At 41.2% G+C, this 22,222-nt stretch overlaps 1 protein-coding gene across 3 annotated transcripts in view; it reads right to left on the bottom strand.

Annotated features, from left to right (window-relative positions):
• FMN1 (formin 1) overlaps positions 1–22,222 on the bottom strand; it is a 119,092-nt gene that overhangs the window by 78,717 nt on the left and 18,153 nt on the right. For all 3 annotated transcript variants that reach the window (XM_035110694.3, XM_088671064.1, XM_088671069.1), the window contains exons 3-4: positions 17,223–17,284; positions 1,905–2,617 (exon numbers count right to left, since the gene is read on the bottom strand). In XM_035110694.3, the coding sequence (XP_034966585.3) occupies positions 1,905–2,617; positions 17,223–17,284 (775 nt within the window). The remainder of the gene's footprint in view (positions 1–1,904; positions 2,618–17,222; positions 17,285–22,222) is intronic.

The raw sequence follows: 22,222 nt of genomic DNA, 5'->3' as shown, positions 1-22,222 counted from the left end.
AATAAGGATATGGTGTTATTGTTGTTTGTTATTTGATCTCTATGAATTCATAGTCCAGCCTTTTGTCTTCATCAAGCTAGGCAAAGAACAAGAATAAGAAGAAAATAGAGAAAGTGGGCAGGCAAGGGCAGGAGAGCTGCCTGTCTAGGGTGAGTGGGAAGACATTTCATCACAAACTTAGGGGCAATACAACTGTCATCACTGCACTTTAGAATGCTGACCCTACATCAACTTACATATAAGGCATTCCTTCATATAAATTCTAGGAATTTTGCTATGCAGTAATCAGTACTTGGTGGAGAGATGTATTTCCAGGCAAGTAAAATTATGTCGCTTACCGACTTGTGCTTAGATTGTGCTTAGCAAATTGCACTTAGTAAAAGTTATGTCGCTTAGGCTCCTGCTAGCTAGATGGGGCTTTCCCCTCTTTCCTCCCACTATGCCTCACCCAAATCTACTCTGGAGGTACAGGAGAGCCCCCAGAACAGAGCTTGGGAGGGACGGGGGGACTGTTTGGGCAAGCAGAAATGCTTGTGCTGGTTGAACAATAAGAATGTGACAATGAATTCCTCCCTGGGACTGCAGTCCTGTGCAAGTCAGTGGGGATTATGGCTGAGAAGGCATGCACAGGATTGTGTTGTAAAGCCCTGGCTTTTGGTGATGCCACTAAGACCAGATCCATTACTAGGGAAATGTGAAGTGTTGTTCTAGCCTAGAGAAACATAACAGCATTTCTCTTTCTAAACAAAGTGCAGGAGCAAAGTGATGGGCGAGGGGTTGGCTAGGACTGATCACACATCCACTGTTGGGGACACGCCAGTGCCTGGGGTGTGTGCATGTGACATCTGCATGCCCGCGGCGTGTTGACATCACGATGGCATGCCCGTGACATGCTAACATCACCTGCACACATTGCTGGGGCATGCGGATGTGACATCAGCATGCCACATGCTGTGTGCACGCCACATCAGCACATTACAGGGGAGTGCCGACGTGACACACACATGGCCAAATGGAATCGGGGGGGGCAGCCCCTTCATTGAAAATTTGTGGGTGCTCAGGAACCCAGGGCTCCCCATAGTCAGTGCCTATGTTTGGGGCTATCTGCTGCTTCTGCACAGGTATTAGGCCTACCATGTGGTTCATACAGCTAAAGTTGACTACAGTGGTGCCTCGCTAGACGAAATTAATTCGTTCCACAGGTCTTTTCTTATAGCGAAAAATTCGTCTAGCGAATCCCATAGGAATGCATTGAATTTTGTTTGAATTTTTTTTTGCCCATAGGAACGCATTAATTGAATTTCACTGCATTCCTATGGGAAACCGCGATTCGCTAGATGAATTTTTCGTAAAACACATTCGTCTAGCGAGGCAAGCTCTGCTCGAAAAATCCTTTCGTTAAGCGGAAATTTCGTTAAGCAGGGCATTTGTTAAGCGAGGCACCACTGTATCTCAACTCTACTAGTTCTTTGTATGCACCACTAAGCTGAATTTATTTGGCATAGCAGGAAGAGCAGTCAAGCATCTGAATGGCAGTGATATAGGCTACTGGAAAGCCAATGGCCTTCTGCTGTGTCTCAGGCCCTTAAGGATTATCATATGAGCTAATCTGATGGCAGAGTATCTCCAGGACCAGGTTCTTTGTAACTCATGCCTCTAGCAGTACTAAAAATACTGCATGCCAAGTCATATTACTCTATTTGTGTGTGCCACAGGGTACAGTTCTGAACAAGAACCATCCTATTTTTTTAAAAAAAATTCTACATTTCAAAATACAAACAAAACCTGAGTTGATTTTTTTTTGTATTCCTGCAATGTAATCTCTTTTTGCTTTAGTTGATCTTGAAATAGTGCACACAGGTTTCCACTATACGTTTCAAAATAACAGGGAAGCATAACTTTACCTGCTGTCTTGTATTTGTATTCTGGTCCAGTAAAGTGGCTTCATAGGACAGGCAGGTTCGATGGCAGGCTTTCGAGGACCTTGGCTTGATGACAATGTGCTGCTGAAAAGGAAACTGGATCCAGGAGGTGGTGGTGGTGGTGGTGGAGGAGGAGGAGGAGGACCTGCTCCCGATGGAGAAAATCCTGGTGGGGGAGGTGGTGGAAACTGACCTGCAAAAGCTGCAGGAAGTGGAGGTGGAGGAGGAGGAGGATGGGGTGATCCCATGCCTGGTAATAATGTTGGGGGTGGAGGGATTGAACCAGGAAGAGGTGGTGGTGGTGGTGGCGGTGGTGGTGGTAACATCTGAGATACAGCACTCCCTGAGGCATGGCCATAATTGCATGCTTCATTATTGTCCAATGCGGGTGAAACACTATTATTCAAACAAGGTATAGTCAGCTTTTTAGGTATTGTTTGGTTATTTTTGACTGTCCGGCTTTCATCTTCACTTGGCTTTATAAAAGTTTCTCTGTCGGTTTGTATACATACAGTTCTGTATGTCTTTGGAGGGTGATCATCTTCAGTCGATACACAGGCATCCTTTGCTTCCTCGCTTCTCCTGTATAATGTATTTTCCAGTTCATTTTCCAAATTTGCAATGACTTCCTCAAGCTTTGCTATGGATGACGCGTGCTCTCCTCGAATATGAAAGACCCTGAGTTCAAACTCGGACTGTGAACAAATAATGAAAAGTCGCCGTTTAAGAAGTATAACTGCAATTGCCATGAAACGTACAGTGCAAGCCTGTGCTTGCTTTCTCAGAAATAAATCCCACTGAACTCACAGGGACCCACTTAGTATGTATAGCACTGCAGCCTTAATTGCCTTATTTATTGTGCACAATGCCTGCGATCACTTATAGTAACACTGTCTTATTACCTAAGAGGGGAATTAGGTCTGACACTAAGGCTGGGCAATATCTGTTTTTCAACATCATATATTACCAGTGAAACATTGTGATATATCACAATGTCTGAAATAAGGATGGAGGTATGTAGAGGCACTGGCTGGCTTCACGGTTTTCCCCGCATTGTGATTTTTGCAGGCCCCTGCTCTTGTGATTTGCTGCCTCCAGGGGAGAGTTGAGCCAGCAGAGTTAACAGGGGCTGCAGGAATTGAGAATCATTGGCGGCTTCACAGTTTTTCCCACATTGTGATTTTTGCATAGCAAAACACATACATCATGTTACAGGTAGGTAGCCGTGTTGGTCTGACATAGTCGAAACAAACAAACAAACAAAAATCCTTCCAGTAGCACCTTAGAGACCAATTAAGTTTGTCATTGGTATGAGCTTTCGTGTGCATGCACATTGCACACTTCTTCAGATACATCATGATTTGCGATATATGGCCTGATCAAAAATTATGAAACCGATATATCACGATATGGACTTCAAACCAGATTTAGATGTTATATCGATATATTGGCCAGCCCTATCTGACTCACATCAATGAAAAGAAATACAAGTTACACGTAAGAAGGAAAATGTATATGCTAAGCTACGTAAGAAACTAAGATGAGCCTGGTGGATCAAGCCAATGACCCCTCTAGTCCAGTATCCTGTTCTCACAGTGGTCAACCAGATGCCTATGGGAAGCCTGAAAGCAGGACCTGAGCACAACAACACATCCCCCATACCTACAATTCCCATCAACTGGAATTCAGAGACATACCACTACATAAGCATCAGTACCAGGACACCTTGATAGACAAATTCATGGCGGATACACCTACATCTCGGTACATAACCTAGTTCTGGTTCTGCCTTTTGTCTTTTGAACTACTTCTATACCAGTGATTCATGCCACTGACTATTTGCATTTTAGGAGTTAACAAAGTGTGTGTGGGGAGGGGGGATTCAAGATAATTCACAGTGGTTTGAAGAAGCTGTCTCCCCTGCTTCCACTGTGGGGCTGTTAAATAGTAGGAAATCTTGTAACACTGTTGGGGAGAAGCTGCCATCATACTAAGAGGTGTTGTATGGAAGGGACAGAACAATCATTGCTGTCACTGTCTCAAGCCTGGCCTGTCTTGGGAGATCCCTGTGCACATTTGCAGCACCAGTACAAACAGTTCCCAGCCCCTAACCTTTGCTCTTCATGGAGAAGGCAAGGACAAGAATGTAGCAAAGCTTGTTGGGACTGCTGGGGGGGGGGGGGAGGATGCAAGTGGCAGCCTAATACACCTAACTCTCATAATCACTTGCTTCTTTGGTAAACAATTCAAGGTACGGATACATGTGCTAGCGATAGCCATCTGAGGAAAGATTTTGAGGAGGTGAAGGGTCTGCAAGACTATTTTCCTGAAAGACAAGTTAGTGTCTACCATTGGTAGAGAGACCCTCCCCTTGCCTGTGTAAGCTGTTCACCCATCTACATCCTGGGAGCAGTCTCTTATTTGTTTTTCTTATACCATGACTACTGAAAATAAAACACACTCTCCCAAAACTAATATGCAAACACGAGTCTTCTCAGTATCTTTTATATGGGGAAATTAGACCTTGCAGAGGTCAGTTTTGAAGTTTTATTTATACAAGCATATAGTCACGTATGTGCAAACAGTTTTTGTACTTTGTAAACTGCTTGGAAGCTTGTTTTAGCATTTAGCAGTATAGAAAGTAAGTAAGTAAGTAGGTAAACTAATGAAGAAAATGTTTTCACTGCTCAATACCAGAAACATGAAGTAATGAATTGATAATAAATTTGCCTACAAATATTTTTCAGGCAAAGGAACGAAGTTAGAGGACATAGAGGTTCATAGACTCTCCTGGCTTTTTGCATGATATTCTCCTTCTTTTCACAGCTGCTTCTTTCTTTACCCAGAAACAGCAATAACACACTTGGGCTGCCACACATTTCACATTAAATAACAACAACAACAACACAACTTGCGCATAACCCCCCAAAATCGGTGGCCTTGAAAAAAAACCAAAACCCTTGAACAAAGAATACATTTGTTTTAAATTTCAGCAACTACAATCAGAGGCTTAACAATCAAAGGATATTTGGAAGAACAAAATACTGTATGCCAATTTGCTTAAAAATCAAAATTCCTTTCTCGAGACACCTCAGCCATCATAATCTGTTTCATATGCTGCATTAATATTGTCTTCAAGGACAAGCATTTCGTTTTATTCCCAATGCATGGACTGAGAATAATATAATTCAAGACATGACACATGCAAAAATCCCCAGGACGCTAAAATATTTGTGTTGTTTAAGAGGTGTCTATGGAATCCAAATGTGCATATGAGTGAATGAGAGATGCAATTACATGTAGGAGATGTGGCAACGGAAGATTAACAGAAAGTGTAAGGTTACCAAAATACTATTAGGGGGAAAAGTTGTGGAAACGTATATATATTATATGGAACTGCTCGATTTAAAACATTACATGCGCAGCAGTGGATCTGGATCCGGACTTCTTGAGAGCAAAACTGCAAGTACAGAATATTTGCAGTGGAGAACAGGCAAAATGATTTCTTCCAACTCCTTCTTCCCCTTTGCTCCAAAGGGCTAGAGAGCCTTCTAGTACAGTTTTGGAAGTGGCACCTGGGGGGGCTGCAGTTGGAAGGGGGAATCCTCCACTGGGAGTCTTCAAATTACAGTCATACCTTGGTTTTAGAACAGCTTAGTTCTCGAACGTTTTGGCTCCCAAACACCGCAAACCCGGAAGTGACTGTTGTGTTTTGCAAACTATTTTTGGAAGCCGGATGTCCGACGGGGCTTCCTGCAGCCAATCAGAAGCTGCCCTTGGGTTTCCAAACATTTCAGAAGTCAAACGGGCTTCCGGAAAGGACTCCGTTTGACTTCCAAGGTATGACTGTAGTGAATGGATGGAGTCCTGCTGGTAAGCAGTCCTCTACCTTGCTTACTGGCCTCTGGGAAGGTCATGCAGGGGTCCTGGGATGCTCTCAGAACCCTTGTGCCTCCTTCCCAAAGGCAGGTAAGCAAGGCGCCACCTTCCTTACTGGTCCTCTGGGGAGGATGTGCAAGGGCTCTGAAAGTGTCCAAGGACCCTCAAGTGACCATCCCAGTGCCTGGTAATCAAGACAGAGGTTGTTACTCCTGCCTGGCAAGGAAGAACCATAGGGGGAAATAAGTACAGCAATGCCACCAAGTCTTCTGCTATGTGAGGTTCAAGATAACCCTTCTGCTTTCCAACAAGTCTTCACAAGTCAGTGACGTTAGTGGCTATTTTCAAATGCACGACTAGTAATTCTAATGAATGAGACTCGATTCTCTAGCAACCAAACCACCACTTGGGGGGTAGAGGGAGAGCAACACCCTAGAATGCACACTTCATTTCAGCTGTTGCCTGTGAGAGGCAATTACAATGAAGTTCTATCTTGAGAAAATCGTAGCACCTTAATATTAATGAGTAGGCTTCTTGCATCATTAATCTTTCTGCGATCTGACAAGTTTTGTGTTAAGAAATGGGGGGGGGGGAACCTAAGATAAAAAGATATGCCAAACAAGTTGTAGCAGCAGAAGGTTCAATGGTGTGGTCAAATGAGAGTGGTTCGATCTAATAAGAACATGGTGTGGACTAGAGGGTGATTGTCTCTGATCTTGGGAGAATGTTTTTGGACACCTCGCAGCTCTTTTATTGCTGTAGCTGATTAAAATGAAAAGCCTCACAACTAAAATGTTCTTTTTGATGAGGTTTTCTTTTCTTTCTTTTTTTACCATGAACTATAGACCTTGTAGTCCAGTGGGACAGAAACCCTTTGATCTTCAGCAGTCACATAAATTCAAGGTCATAAAACAGTGTTGGGTTGGATTTTATTAGTGTGGCTGATGCCAGACTTGTAGAGTTGCCATGCTTCTGAGGCAACCATGATCCCACCTTCCTATTCTTTCCATCCAGGTTTTTGTACGTGAAACTACATCACTATTTTTTTTTGTGATCTGAAAAAAACACAAGAAAAGAAAGGCGAACTGGCAAGAAGACTCATGGATTAAGCCATAATTTAAAAATGCTGGCATTAGAGAAGAATATGCCATTATTCAGTGCACGCTAAGTCCATGTTTTGTCAGCCAAAAACATATATGTAGAAGACAACTGTGAGCATCAGGGAATGAAGTCAATACATTCCTAGTTCAGCTCTGAAATTGGTCCAGTTTCATTCCAATTCAGGTCAACAAGTGGTCAGGAACACAAATATAATAAAACACACATCCAATTTCTAGTATAATAGACCATTTATATCCATACAAGATACCCCTTAGAGACACTATATGTTGTGGTTGGACACTACGCATCCCAGTAGTAATTAAAAAAAATAAAAATAAACAATGGATTGTATCAAAAGGTGGCTTTGCCTTAACAGACAGCTCAGGTAAGACAAGACACCCTACTTTTATCAATTCCAGAAAACTTGCTCATTAATCATTTGTGCTATTTCCCCTGTAGCACATTGTTTCCTTTTTAATAATACTCGTTCTGGATGAGATGACTTGTGAATATTCCATAGAATTATTTACACATTTCAAACAGTGTGAGTTGCAAAGGAAGATGACAGAAGTAATACTTAAAGAAGGTCCTAAGCCAATAATTTTCTTTATCGTTATTATTGCAATTAGGCAGTCTCTAAAACATCGCCACAGCCGTTTCTATATCTGGATAGTATTTACGCTGAAATACTTATGGACAGGGAACAAAGCGGCTCCTTGTTGATTTTACAGTCTTCTCTTACTGGTTCTTATGAGGGGTTTTTGTGCTTTTTAAACTGCCTGTCTATTGTTTCTGTGCTTTTTGCAAAGACAGGACGTTTGTTCAAACCTTACTACCTATGGCAAAATCCCAGCTGATTGAAGTCTTGCAAGCCTTGGCCTCTAACCATGGAGAGATAATGCCCAAACCAGGCTGTTCCACATTTATTTGACTGTAGTATCTCTCTTGATACCAATGCCAGTGAAGAAGCAGGAGGGAGGCAGGGAGTTACTGCATTCTAATAAACTCAGCACAGCCTGGATCAGACCTTCCTTTCTCTCCTGCAGTGAGGGGATGGGAGGGATTGCCCAAGAACCTGAGACTCTAGTTTAAGTTTTAAGAAACAATTTCCTCTGAGCATCAAAGAACCGAGAGAATCATGTAAATCTTCTGAAGATCTTGGAGCATACCACAGTTCTTGCATTTATTCAAACATGAACTGGAAGAAGAGCCAATACATTGTATAAAAACAATTATGCTTCTATGTTCCTAATAGTATCAAGATGTTTAGTATATGCCTTCCATGGCAAGTAAATATACCAGACGTGTAGTCACGCAAGCAGTTTAGCTTTCAACTTTGATAATAAGGAGATTTGTATTGAAACTTTATTTCAAGCGTCAAAAATACTCTGCAGCAATTGAATGCACCAAACAGTTTATGGTTCTCTATATATCTGAGTGGCCTTATAGGCTGTAGCAATTACATGAGATGGCTTATTTTAATAGTTTCTTTGTTCTTGATTCCTTACAATTCTTGTGGGTGCATGTAACTTTAAATAGCTGTAAGATATAAAATTATCAGTGATTATACACAAAAATCAGTGGAGTTTCTCATGGAGTTTATAAGTGACAACCAGATATTCTTAATTCCAATTAAGCCAATGGCAGCTAAATATAGGGAGCTGGTTCCTTGTGTGGATAGTCCCTACACAAAAACAAGAGAGCACATGGGCACACAGAAACAACTCTACTAGCCTCCTACCTTTGTCAGAGGGCAGCAATGCAGGCAAGACAGTTCCTCTCTTACACTAACCAGTCCTTTTTCTGGGGGTACGCAAGGGTACTGGCAACTCCCCCCCTCCCACACTGGTTAAAAGTGTGGCACTTACTATAACTACTTCATGGTAAGTACCAGCACCTTTTTTCTAGAAGGAAAGCACTGACTCTAACTATTAAGCTGGGGAAAACTGGATTTATGGATCAAGTTTTTGAAAAGTGTTATAACTATGTGTAGTCATGTTAATAGGCATTATTAATGACCTGCTGAATCTTTTCCAGTTTCAATAAGCAACTGATATATGCCCAAGAGAGGACTTAACACCTTGCCATCTAAAATGGGATGGCACGTCATAAAATTGCATCCCTGTTGCAGAATAATGAGATATAACACAAGGTATTGGGATCAAATAGGGGGACGCGGGTGGCACTGTGGTCTAAACCACAGAGCCTAGGGCTTGCCGATCAGAAGGTCGGCGGTTCAAATCCCTGCAACGGGGTGAGCTCCCGTTGCTCGGTCCCAGCTCCTGCCAACCTAGCAGTTCGAAAGCACATCAAAGTGCAAGTAGGTCAAAGTGCAAGTAGATAAATAGGTACCGCCACAGCGGGAAGGTAAACAGTGTTTCCGTGTGCTGCTCTGGTTCGCCAGAAGTGGCTTTGTCACGCTGGCCACATTACCTGCAAACTGTTCGCCGGCTCCCTTGGCCAATAACGTGAGATGAGTGCCGCAACCCCAGAATCAGTCACGACTGGGCCTAATGGTCAGGGGTCCCTTTACCGTTACCTTATTGGGATCAAATAAGGCCACAGCTTTGTTACAGATATCAGAAGTTTGGCATAGGCATTGGGTACCATCACTGACTTCTGACCCACCTGCCAGAAGTAAACCTTGGGTTACCCCAACAGCGGGGGTGGGGGCGACGCTATGACTTATATAAAATAAGAGTGCCCCTTGTGGGATCGCTGTCTTGGGGACTGCATACCCTCCAACATTTCTCCGGTGAAAATAGGGACATCCTAAGGAAAAGTGGGACATTTCAGGATCAAATCTGAAACCGGGACAGCTTCTCTAAAATAGGGATGTCCCTGGAAAATATGGACACCTGAGCATTACGACAGAAGCAACTCCTCCCAGATTCTTTTAACCAGATACCCATTACTCAAAGGGGCAGGCAGACGCTAAAACCTCCCCTCCAGCTCACAGGCATGAAATTACCATTGGAAGAAGAAGAAAAAGGTGGCCTAAGAGGGGCTTTTCTTTAATCATTACTAAATACCTTAGGGAATTTCCAAAGCACCGTTAATTCATTTGTTTTTTGTTTCAAAATCAAGTCATTATTATTTTTCTTGTTAGTTTGAACTAACAACAGCAAATAACGTATTTAGTTGTTATACACTGCCACTCGCTGTTTGGTTGATAAGGTTCAATGCGACTAAGGCATGCCATTTGTGCAGCTTTATGAATAGGAACCCTCCAGAAATAAAACATCCAGCAACATTCCAACAACAACAAAGCAGAAAAGCTCTCTCATTGATATAAACAGATGCAAGAAAGAAAGGGCCATGAATCAGTTCCACTCTCACTAAAGATTCTGCGCATCAGCCTAGGAGAATTGTTGATCTCTCTTATTCTATTACCAATAATCTTCTACACTTCTTCTCAGAAGCTCAGGGCCAAACTAGATGCACACTTAACAAACAGCAGGCAGCAGCATGTATTGATTTCCTTTAACTAATTACAGGAGATGGGGAGCCACTGTGAAGGCAGTGCAAAGGAAAGGGGGAGGTTATCTCTTTATTCTTCCACTAAGACTGGAATGGAGATAGTTCCTCCATGCAGCTAGAGGCTATGCAAATGAAGTCCCTATTTGCACCAAAGCAAACAGGCCTAGAATAAGATTTATATTAAGTGGATGCAACTGCCTAGTGGCACAGGACTTCAACGGGACGAGGATAGGAAGACACACAAGAGGGAGCTCTTTGTGTGTGTTTGCCCACATGCTGCACGAGTTGTCAGAGGTCAAAAATACGTAATATTTCAGCAACAAGCGCAACTAATTCACATAGGTAGCTGTGTTAATAGTGTATTCAGATGTTTGGTACTAAAGTGTTATCAGATGTGTAAAAGGAGATTCTGAACATACAGACAGCATCCAGGCACTGATGTACCCACCTACCAACTTCCCTGACTGTAATTCATTTCAGGCCAACAGGGACCTACATACATATCAATGAAGTTTCCCTCCCTGTGGAGAGAGCACATATAGATACATTTGTACACACTTAGACCGTGTTCAGACTGGTGGCAATCACATGTTGCTAGCACACATATTAGCACATATACAGAAGGTTGGGGCAGTCCATGTGCTCTAGAGCAGTGTTTCTCAACCTTTTTTGGGCCACGGCACACTTGTTCCATGAAAAAAATCACGAGGAACACCACCATTAAAAAAGTTTAAAAATTTAACTCTGTGCCGCCCTATATTATAATTATGACTGTAAGAAACACTTGCCAAATATTGCTTTCCAGTGGGTCAGTGTTGTGTATTGGCGGCCGCCAGGCTCGTTTGCACTGAGCTTTGGGAAAGAGGAGGAGAAATATTGTTTTCCGGCGGGTCAGTGTTGCTTATGCAAATCGCCCTTCTCGTCGCGGCACGTCGCGGCACACCAGCCAGCGTCTCGCGGCACACTAGTGTGCCACGGAACAGCGGTTGAGAAACGCTGCTCTAGAGACCCTTTCACATGTTCAGTACTGAAAACCTGAATGAGTCTGCTCTGTTACATCAAAAACGATTGTCTTGTGGAAGTTTAAAGACCAGCACAATCTTTTGTGGACTGCAGCCCACACAATTAGTTACACAAGCTGTTATCCCCAGATTAAATATATTACACAGGTGCAGATAAAATTATTATCAAAAGCAGGAGCAAAAGACCAAGGCATGTGGGAGCTGTAACTGGCGATGCTTCCGCACAAAGCTCAAAAATATTCAGGAAAAGAAGAGCAACTATTGCCAGCAACAATAATCAGCAACAATAACAATCTTCCTAATTTGTGCTAGGCAAATTCATGGGATACAACAGCGGCAAGCTAACTAGATGAAGTTTTGATTTGGTGCAATGGCTTCTTTGTAGGAACCAGCATTATGTTTCACAGAAATGCTGTACATGCTTTAGGGTAATTTTGCAAACAGTTTCATCAGCTGTAGGGTTCAAAGAATCAAGACTTCATTTGTATGCTGATTACAAGACTCATATGATGTATACATGTGGATGAAACAACGTGCAGAGGGCTCGTACTTTTCAAATAAGAGTGGAATTGATTACGAACCACAAGCTGAAAGACCTTCAGCAGCAGTAACACATGGAATACTGAAAAAGGTTAAAAAAACCCTCATTAGGTAAAAATTGACTTGGCGACCTCGGCTGCAGCTTTGGACTGTAGTTAAGTTTCAGCAACCAAAAGTTTTCTTCAAAATGTACATGCTGGGCTCAATGGAAGCTCTCTTCCAAAGAAATTTCAAGTAAAAAACAAAAAAGGAAATACTCGAGGCATTTCAGAGCTTTTATTGTGATTGTAAAAAGGGCTCATTTCTATAAAATATGGAAAAAGTCATTTTAAAGAGCAACTTGCTTACTTAAGAGAACTATAATGCTCTACATCCAAAGAGGTCCCAGCAAAGAGTTCCAAGGCTGGAATCCTATACCCACTTACATGAGAGTAAGTCTCACTGAACTCAATGGAACTTACAATCTTAGACTCATATAAGCATCAAATTGCAGAGTTGGAAGTGACCCTGAGGGTCATCTAGTCCAACCCCCTGCAATGCAGGAATCTTGACTGCAGCATCCATGACTTAATTATGAAAATGAATGCTAAGTGATTTGAACTGTAACTGCACGTGTCATTCAGAGTAAAAAAAAATCATTTTATGACAATAGGCAAGCAAACTACACTGCAAAAAGTGCCCCGAGCTAATGTAACAATTCTGCATTCATGTGCAAGCTACCTTTAAAACATTTCAAAGTAGTCCCATCATTGCCTTCCTGAAGAATCCCCCTATTTGCACAATGGCCTCGGTCCAGTATAGCTAAAGGAACGTCTCCACCCCCATCAATCTGCCCGGACACTGAGGTCCAGCTCTGAGGGCCTTCTGGCGGTTCCCTCATTGCGAGAAGCCAAGTTGCAGGGTACCAGGCAGAGGGCCTTCTCGGTGGTGGGCCTGCCCATCCCATCAGATGTCAAAAAGGAAAACAGCTACCAGATTTTTAGAAGACATCTGAAGGCAGCCCTGTTTAGGGAGGCTTTTAATGTTTAAGAAATTAGTATATTTTAATGTTTCTGTTGGAAGCCGCCCAGAGTGGCTGGGGAAACCCAGCCAGATGGGCGGGGTATAAATAATATATTATTATTATTATTATTATTATTATTATTATCCCACGTAGACATAGCTATTCACTCCCTAAACTCTTCAACAGAACTGCCACTTTAGTCTGTTTTAGATTCTGCTTTGGCTAGGGTTTACAATAATTGCTTCTAATTCTGTTCTACATGCTGTTATATACATAACACATATATATCTCCATTGCCAAAAATATGATTGCACAACTAGCCTGGCATATAAACAGGCAGACCAGCTGGGGTATTTCAACAGAGCTAAAGATGTAGGGACAATGGAAATCATACAACATCCCAATAAAAAGCTTGAAATAATTCACTATATTCCATCATTACTTTTTAATATTTTAAACAGTAGATGAGAATACAAAGAAATCTGAACTACTAAACCTGTCACATTTCCTCTAGCACATGCACAACACATTTATTTCTGTATATTCTTGCACCTATTAGTCTGTAATATCCACGAAATCTTGTGCCCCTGACATTAAGATTAAAGCACACCTGTGTGGCAGCAAATTCCACTGAAATCACAAGGACTAAAGCCAATTCCTAGGCTGTGTCCACACTCCTGTTTACTCAGCATCCTGTGCACACCTGCCACTGGTTTGGGAAGAGGGAGACACAGGTTAGCTGCAATCCATATCTATCCTGTTGTTTCATATATAATACTGTGTTTTGATGCTCCCAATCAGCTTTGATCCAAACAGAGAAAAGGAACAGCCCAGTTGCATTTTCAGCTGGTAATGTGTACACAGCCCTAGCCACTGATCTCCTGCGTGACAATGTGCAGGCATATTCTGCATGCGCTACATTTCCCACACTACTTTCAAGTGGCTCTTGTGAAACCACTGAGAACTGTGCAAAAAGTCAACATGCAAAGGGTTCTTTGTGTACTGCTGGCCTGTACGTAACCCATTCTGTGTGACAATGGCACCTAGAAGCCATGAGCAGTGGTTGTTCTGACTATGGTAATTATCTCCTGAAATCAATTCTTTCATTTCTTTTACACACAGTAAGATACAATGCAGTGATTTCACCATGAGGTATCACATCAGGGCAATGTACTATATATAAATAGCAAAATGCAAAATAAAAATGCAGTAATGTGTCCCACCCACCCTGGTACCGATGGCAAAGAGGTACTAATGGTCCAAAAACAGCTGGGGACCAATGGTTGAGAAACACTGGTGGCAAACCCTCCTTCCCTTACAGCATGGTCCCAATCTAGCTCAGCACCTAACTTGTGCTAGCTATCTGTTAAATAAAAAAATCTGCTAATGCCAGAAAACAGAACCTGTCTCTGGTATACAGGAATAGATCAATGTATGAAGCTATGTATGAACAATTTCATTTTAAAAAAGAAAAAAGATGAAAGCTGCAATGTTTGGCATTTTACAAGAATCTTTCTGCGAGAGAAACATGGCTTAGTCTGTGTCTGACAAGCATAAACTAACATCATCTTTACTTAACTGGCCAAAAATCTGGGAGTAGCTAGCAATGATGATGTGAGATAACCTCTCCTATGAGTATGTTTGCTCAGGTGGGCCATTCTTCAAAATAAAGATATGTTGCAGATTTTTTTATGTTTGGTTTGGAAAAAAACAACAGCTCCACCTCAACATACTAAAACCTCAACCACTTAAAAAATAAAAGAAAGCTCTGTACTAAAGGGAGATTGTAAAATAGCATAAATGTTGAAGCATTCCTTCAGTATTATCACAGAATGTCATGGCAACTCTCCCAGAGGTGGACTGTGCAGCTTCAACTAGCACTGCCATATATAAGTAAGCTATGAAACATAGGAAGCTGCCTTATCCTGAGCCAGACCATTGGTTCATCTACCTCAGTATTGTCTACACTGACTGGCAGCTGCTCTGCAAGGTTTCTGATAGGGGACATTCCTAGTTCTAGAATGGAATTGAACCTTGAATCTTCTGGATACAAAAAGCAGATGCTCTGCTACAGATGATCTATGGTTTTATAGTCCACACACCAAAATTTGCATCTATATCTATTGGTTGTTTTTTTCCAAGGAAGAAAGGAGAACACATTTACTTTTTTCCTCTAATGTTCCCAGAAACTTTTATGTTAACCAACACAATTCAAACCGCAAGGAAAAAGTAACTTCCAGTTCTTGGAAACCTCACTTATTCAAAGCAGTTTTTCAGAGAGTGTAAGGGTAAGAGACTATTGGCAAAAGTTGCTTCCCACCTTCTACCAGTGGGCGCATCCCACAAGCAGAAAGAACGCCACTCAGGGGATACTGCTGCCAGCAGGAACCAACTCCGGATCCCAGCCATTATTTCATTTATTTCATAAAATTTATATACCCCTTGACTGTAAAAACAACAACAACCACAACCACATCCAAGCAGTTTACAAAAAAACAACACAAGAAAACCAAGGGGGGAAAAACAGATAAAATTACCTCAGCATTTTAAGCATCTGGGTAGCTTGTCTATACAAAAAGGTTTTTAGCAGGTGCTATTGATTCTCACCTGCCGTTCTGTGGACTGGTAACCGAATATTTTGCTTTGGATTTTAAATCTTTGTCCCACTGGCCAACTGGATTCCACATGATAGACCAGAACCATTTCTAATTTAGGCAGCAGCAACAAATTAGAACTGTTTTCTGTTCAACTCCATAGGATGGCAGCAATAAGAATAGAGACCTATTAAAAATTCAAGCTAGCCTATGGCCACAGGGGAGCCTGTGAATCCTGGCTCCCTTGGGGATATTCTAGGCCTCTTCCCTGAATTTTCTGCTTTCATTAAAAGCTGTTAACTGTAAAGCAATAAACATTCAGGTTTACTGGTCAGAAAATGAGAAAGGCAAGGAGATAACTGACCCTGGCCAGCTCCAATTTTCAGAAATCTTATTTGTTTTTATGAATATTTAATACAATGAAATAAATGTAAACACACCACAGCACAATTCTAGGTCAACTCAAAAGTCAATTGTATTGAATTCAATGGGGCTTACTCCCAGATAACTAGGGTTAGGAATGCAGCTTTAGACCATCTTTACTTAGGTTCTGAATGTTTCACATTCATTCCACCTCCTCACTTTGGCACCTTAAATACAAAGTTTTTGGCCAAAGACCTGGAAATAGGACAAGGCAATACTTAACTGACCTCTGGTGGGGAATGCAGAAAATGCATTTTTACAAGAATTGGTTATATGTGGACTTGCCTTATTGGTCCCAGGGAATGAAAGAGTTGGGCTTTCCAATTTTGTGCCACATCAAAAATCGATAACCATAATGCCAACTGGAAGTGGAAGACCTAGCAGTGACCCTGTGGTATACTGCAAGATGTGAGCATTATGTACCAGGCATGAAACAAATGTACACAGATACTGTCTCTTCCTGCACAATATGGTTGAAGCATGTAACTACAATCACGATGGGGAAAATGTGCAAATAATTGATGTTCTAACATCCTGATATCCTGGATATAAACACATGGAAGTACGTCCCACTGTTTTAACAGAACTTACTCCCATGAAAATGTTCTTGGGGTCACAGATTACAAGATAAAGATGAGATGATGGAAGCATCATTTCCTGTGTTATGCACAATAGCTTCTTTTGTCCCACTGCCTTCTCTGATCAAACAAGTCTGCAAATTTTTGAAGCACTACATAAACAAGTTTGACTATAGATATTAGCTGGGTAAGTGTGCACACCATGACTCATCCATTTTAATTCATCAGGTGCTGCTCTGATGTTTGCTGAATCCAACAATTTCTTGGGCCTAACAAGATTGGTTTAACAGATTCTTTTGCACCAATTTGTAGTCTCTGAAGAAGAAAAACCTCAAACTCAACTTTCTCCAGGCTAAGATGAACTGAACTGCTAGTCAACGGAAAGCCATTCAAAGAGAATACACTGAATGCATAATAATATTCTTCCTAATCCTTGCGTATGTAGACTGTTTCAATCATTTCAATGGAGTGAGCAGATTCACATGAGTAGAAGAATGAGACCATGGATCTGCATCCTTAACTGGCACCTCTTGCAGGCAGCAGTGCTCTGTGTACACACTGGGACTCATACTATGCCTGTAAGGAAGGGCTCCATCAGAATAATTAGCAAGTTATACAACATTTCAAAAAAAGGGGGGTCCCTTTTTAAAAAATAGGTTTGAATGAGAAGAAATATTTACCTTCAGTTTTTCAACTTCATTTTTGTGCTCCTTCTTTAAGTGCAAAATAGCAGCATGGTACTCTAAAAGTAAAATAAATGAAATCACTGGTCAGATCAATGACACAAAAGTTCCAATGTGAGCACTGCTTCTAGTACTCTATCTAACGTGAGCCTGCCAAAGGACATGTTCTGGCTGCAATACAGTAAGGTTGGTACAAAGGAGGAACTAACAGTGTCATTGTGTTAGTTGGAGCATCCTGAAGACCAAGGTCTATTTAGCCTATGAAGGTCACTGTTTATGACAGCATTTTAATGTATCTAACTTTTTTCTTTGTATTCCTGAATTAAAAATATTTTAATTTATGGATTTTAATAAAATGAAATAAACCAAAAGTGGATACGCTTGTCCAGTAATCAACAACTGATGCCTCTTTTAAGAGAAATGTGACTTGGCGAATAGTACTCTTATAGGAGTGCGATGGAGTTTAATAATGAGGAGATGAGAGGGAGAGGGAGTGGTGGCAATTCAGGTGTATATACACACCTGAATATAGAGCCTGCTGGTCCACCCTCTAGGTCCACTTGCCTCCTGGCAAACAGTTGCAAGGAGTGCCTAGACACAGGCAGTGAGTCTCAGGCCGGACAAAGGTTTGCAGCTGATCAGCTGATTTAAGGCTGCTGAAAACCTTGCTTCCTTTGCCCATGCTGCTTGAAATCAAACTATGTGGGCACCTGATGTCATGGTGATGTTAGGTGACTGGCAGGTGGACTACCCACCCCATCTGTCAAAGTGGCCTGTGGGGGTTTGGGGAGTTCTGGCTCTGGACAATGTAGATCCATTCCCCTACCCTTCTCTTACAGTCTTGAAAATGGAATAGGTGGTACAGGAAAGGTGTTTAACATTTAATAAATGCCAGTTATCCTTGCTAGGTAGAATTTGTATTCGCAAGCCACAGACCTTCCATAAGCAAACAAAATAGGAGGGATGGGATCAGACAGATGTTTTATGTGGAATAGACGGAACAAATGAGACTAGAGTGGTAGAACAAATAATCACTGAAGAAATTGTGGTGTTGAGAGTAATAAAGGAAGACAGCAAAGTGGTATCAAAAACAGAGAGAAGGTTGCTGTTTCATTTACTGTTGTTAGACTAATCTACCAGGTTACACGTTTATTCTGGAGACTGTAGCCTATATGAGGATTTCACTTTCTTGTTTCAGGGAAGGCAGAAAGAAACTGCCCCGAGAACAGCTTGCTTAAAGCAGAGTTTGGCTCAGGAAGCAGAATGTATAGCTATTCTGCTTTCTAGGAAAGGGATGGAATCTACATCGGGTGTGGCTACCTCGGAAAGTTAACTTCAGGTCACAGTGGAAAGCTCACAAAAATGACACCACTGGATGATACACTTTAACTATTAGGGGAAAGGGTTAAAAACAAAACAAGTATCATAACACCACAACACAAATTACATAGTGTGTTCACATTCTGGCTACTGTAAAAGCTACAGTCACCCTATATCAAACAGGTTATCACAGAATTAGAGAAAGACAACCAACCACCTGAGATTTTCACATGAGAAAAGGCTCAGAGGTCGTAGCTTTCCTTTTAAAAACATTAAAACAAGCTAAACCCTCAACAAAATAAATCTGAAAGTTATTTCTTGCTATGCTAGTTCCATAAAGTGCAGCTAAAATGTTATGGTTTCCTCCTATGCTATTTTAAGACTTGAACACCTCACATCAAAAGGACACAATTTACTTTAAAATGCTTTATTTAAGAAAGGTGTATTCTACCTAGCCCAAGTCTGTACACAATGTGACAAAGGATGACTAGTTAACATCCCTTTGATCGACAATCACCTTTTTCCTACATGTGGCCTCCACCCATGTGGGAAGGGCCCTGTTAGTTTTCTTTTCTTTTTAAAGCACACCCAGCTGCACCTAGGATATAAACATAAATGAATACTTTCTTCCCTAGCAAAGTTAACTTTTAAATATTTTTTAAATACTAGGTGTTGAATCCTGAGTTGCCCTTCTGTGAATAGAAGGGACTATGATCTAACAGAGGCTGGTGAAATATAATTTTTTGTCAATTCCCCCTTTCCTGGTGGTTCTCCTCTTCATCATCTTATATGCTGCTCCAGAGGTCTTACCACAACCCTGCAGTGCAGATTTTTAGGGTGTGTGATAGGAATGGAGGGAAATCACCTCTCTGCCCTACTGCCAATGGTAGCATTTTGTGAACTCTGGGACCATGCCTAGCTATTTAACTCAGAGAGACTTCGTTGATGTACCGGTACTTTTTCATGTGGAAACTTATATGTCCACTGATTTAAATGTCAAAATCCAACATAGTGTGGGTGAATAAGCTATCTGTGAGAAAAGTTATAGATGTATAGTCCTTCCATTCTTATTTAGAATGTCTATATATTGCACCATATTCCAGAAAATATCTCAAAGTGTTATAGAATGAGGGGGGAAATATGAATGATTCACAATTCTGCAGGTATCTAAACAAATTACATTAGTATTATTTTATATTAGTAGGATAAGCTTATTTACTTATATCTTGATATAACAGGCAGGTTGGCTTCCTCCCTTGAGGACAAAACACCAAGGGTTTCTGACACTCTCTCGTTGGAATTTGTTCTTGGAAGGTACTTGCATCAATTTAATCTGCCATGTCATGGTGCCTGGGTGAAGCTGAAGACAAATGTTGCATCGGTACATCAGATTAGCTGTTCTTTCAATATACTGCTGTGCTTATCTGTTACATCCATGTATTTTAAGAATTCACAAACGCACAGATGCTATTGCCGGTATTTCATACACTTTCTGGCACAGACTTGAATCAAAGGGGCCCAGAGAAACCAGCCATCACTCCCACAATTTAGAATTAAAAATTTAGGAGGCAGGGACATCACGCGACATTTCATTTGGGCTGGGGGCGGGGAAGGTGCCTTATCTCTAACTAGATAAATTTTCAAAATTACAGTTCAACAGAAGTGACCACAACAATAACTTCAGGATGATAATCAAAACCAAATTTGAGCCAGCCAGCATTTAATTCATATTGAATAAAACTTAGGAAAAACAAATGGGGAAGCAGCAAGACAAGGCTGATAAAGCATAACAGAAAAAACTGCATGCATAAGAACATGGCAGTTACAATGGCAACTGTAAGATGGAAGTAAAAGAAAATGGATATTTTGACAGCATCACATTTAAACTGGGATGTATTTCTAGAAACACAGCTTCAAATTAATATTTAAAATTATTCTCTTACTGGTGTCTTAAAGGCATAAAACAGATTCCTAAAGTAACACAGCATATAAACAACCAATAGGTAACACAGTATGTTTTACTGCACCAACATTGGGTGAAATAAAGGCAAAACCCACAGAACTTTTCTGGATGCAAATCCATAGCCTATTACCCCATAAGACAGGAGTAGGAAAGCTGTGGACTTCCAGATGTTGCTGTAATAGTTCCATCATCCCTAACCACTGGTCCTGATGGGACTCGGGAGTCCAACAACATTCTAGAGAGCTATAGGTTCCCCACCAATGCCCTAAGGCAGGGGCGAAGTTTATGGAGAAAACATTTCAGGATGTTCAACCTACTCTCCTTATTTGTTACCAGACTTGATTTGAGAATTTACAAATTAGCAAACAAATTAACTGTATCAGTGATGCCCTCCTGGGAGAAGTTGCTTCCAGTTTTCCACACCTCCCTCCTGCTATACATGTCCCCTATCATTCTCTGCAGGAATAAATACATGGCATCAACCTATTGTGGCACTTCCACAATGTGATATCTAAGCATAACCTGCAGAAAAAATAGTATTAATAGATGAAAGTCAGTGGGCTATAAATGTCACTATTGATCAAAGTACAGCACACAAAGTTATTTTGATGAAGTGCTGGTTGTGGCCAAGAGGCACTGGAGTTTATTTGCTCCTCCTGCTATGAATTCTTCTTATATTACACATATATGAAAATATACAGCACTTCTATATTGCTCCTTAAACTTCCCAACAAATATTTCTAATAGGTCTTGAATGTTCTATCATATAGTTCATGGAAATAAACCTTATACCGGGGTAGACACTGCCTTTATGGGAACATAAAGCACAGACATGACAGACAAGGACATTGGGTGTCACATTTTACCCACCTGGCTTTGCCGTGAAAGATACCAAGTCAGCTAAAGAGGTAAAAGCACAGGTAAAAATATAGTGTAGCCTCACTCAACCAAAACATCTTTATGTTCACTTAACTGGAGTTACTATCAATTCTCATATAAAACATACATTTTATTTCAGTTATGAAAGCACTTGCTTATGAAAGGTGAAATTAACTGACCATTCATCAACTAAGCTCCTAACTTTGTTTTAAAAGGAAGACTGAAAAGGGTTATGGAAGTCACACTCCTATGAACCACAAGCTTCTATTAGCACAGGATAGAAGATGTTATGATAAGCAGGGCCAACTGACATTCTTGGCAGCTGCCAGAGTGCCTCAAAAAGACCAACATTCGATGCTGGCCCTGGGGCCCCCACACTGTAGAAGATGCCCACCATTTGCGATAGTTGCCCATATGCTGCTGGGCCAAGTTTAAGGCTCTTGCACTGATTTACAAGACCCTTGTCAACTTGGGTCAAGTATACCTTAAGGACCACCTGATTCCTTATATTCCTGCCCAATCACTGAGGTCTTTGGGGATGTCATCATTGGCACCCCCCCACCCCCATGGCTCATACACACAGCTCATACGCACAGAACTGTGCACTCAATTCTATGAAACTTCCTCTTAGCTGAGATCAGAAAAGTTCCCTCCTCCCTGTTGAACTTCCAGCACCTGGTAAAATCCTTTTTATTATTTCATCAGGCATTTTAAGTAAGTTTTACGGTTAATTTTAAATGGTTTTATCTTTTCTATATCATTCATCACCTTACTGTACAGGCTATGGTGTTATGCAGTATATAAATGGTTGAGATCATTCAATATAGTTTAATTA

This window comes from Zootoca vivipara, chromosome 1, assembly GCF_965207765.1.
Source record: "Zootoca vivipara chromosome 1, rZooViv2.hap1.1, whole genome shotgun sequence".
NCBI lineage: Eukaryota > Metazoa > Chordata > Lepidosauria > Squamata > Lacertidae > Zootoca > Zootoca vivipara.
Note: the sequence above shows the minus strand (reverse complement) of the source record. Positions and strands in the feature narration are given on the sequence as shown.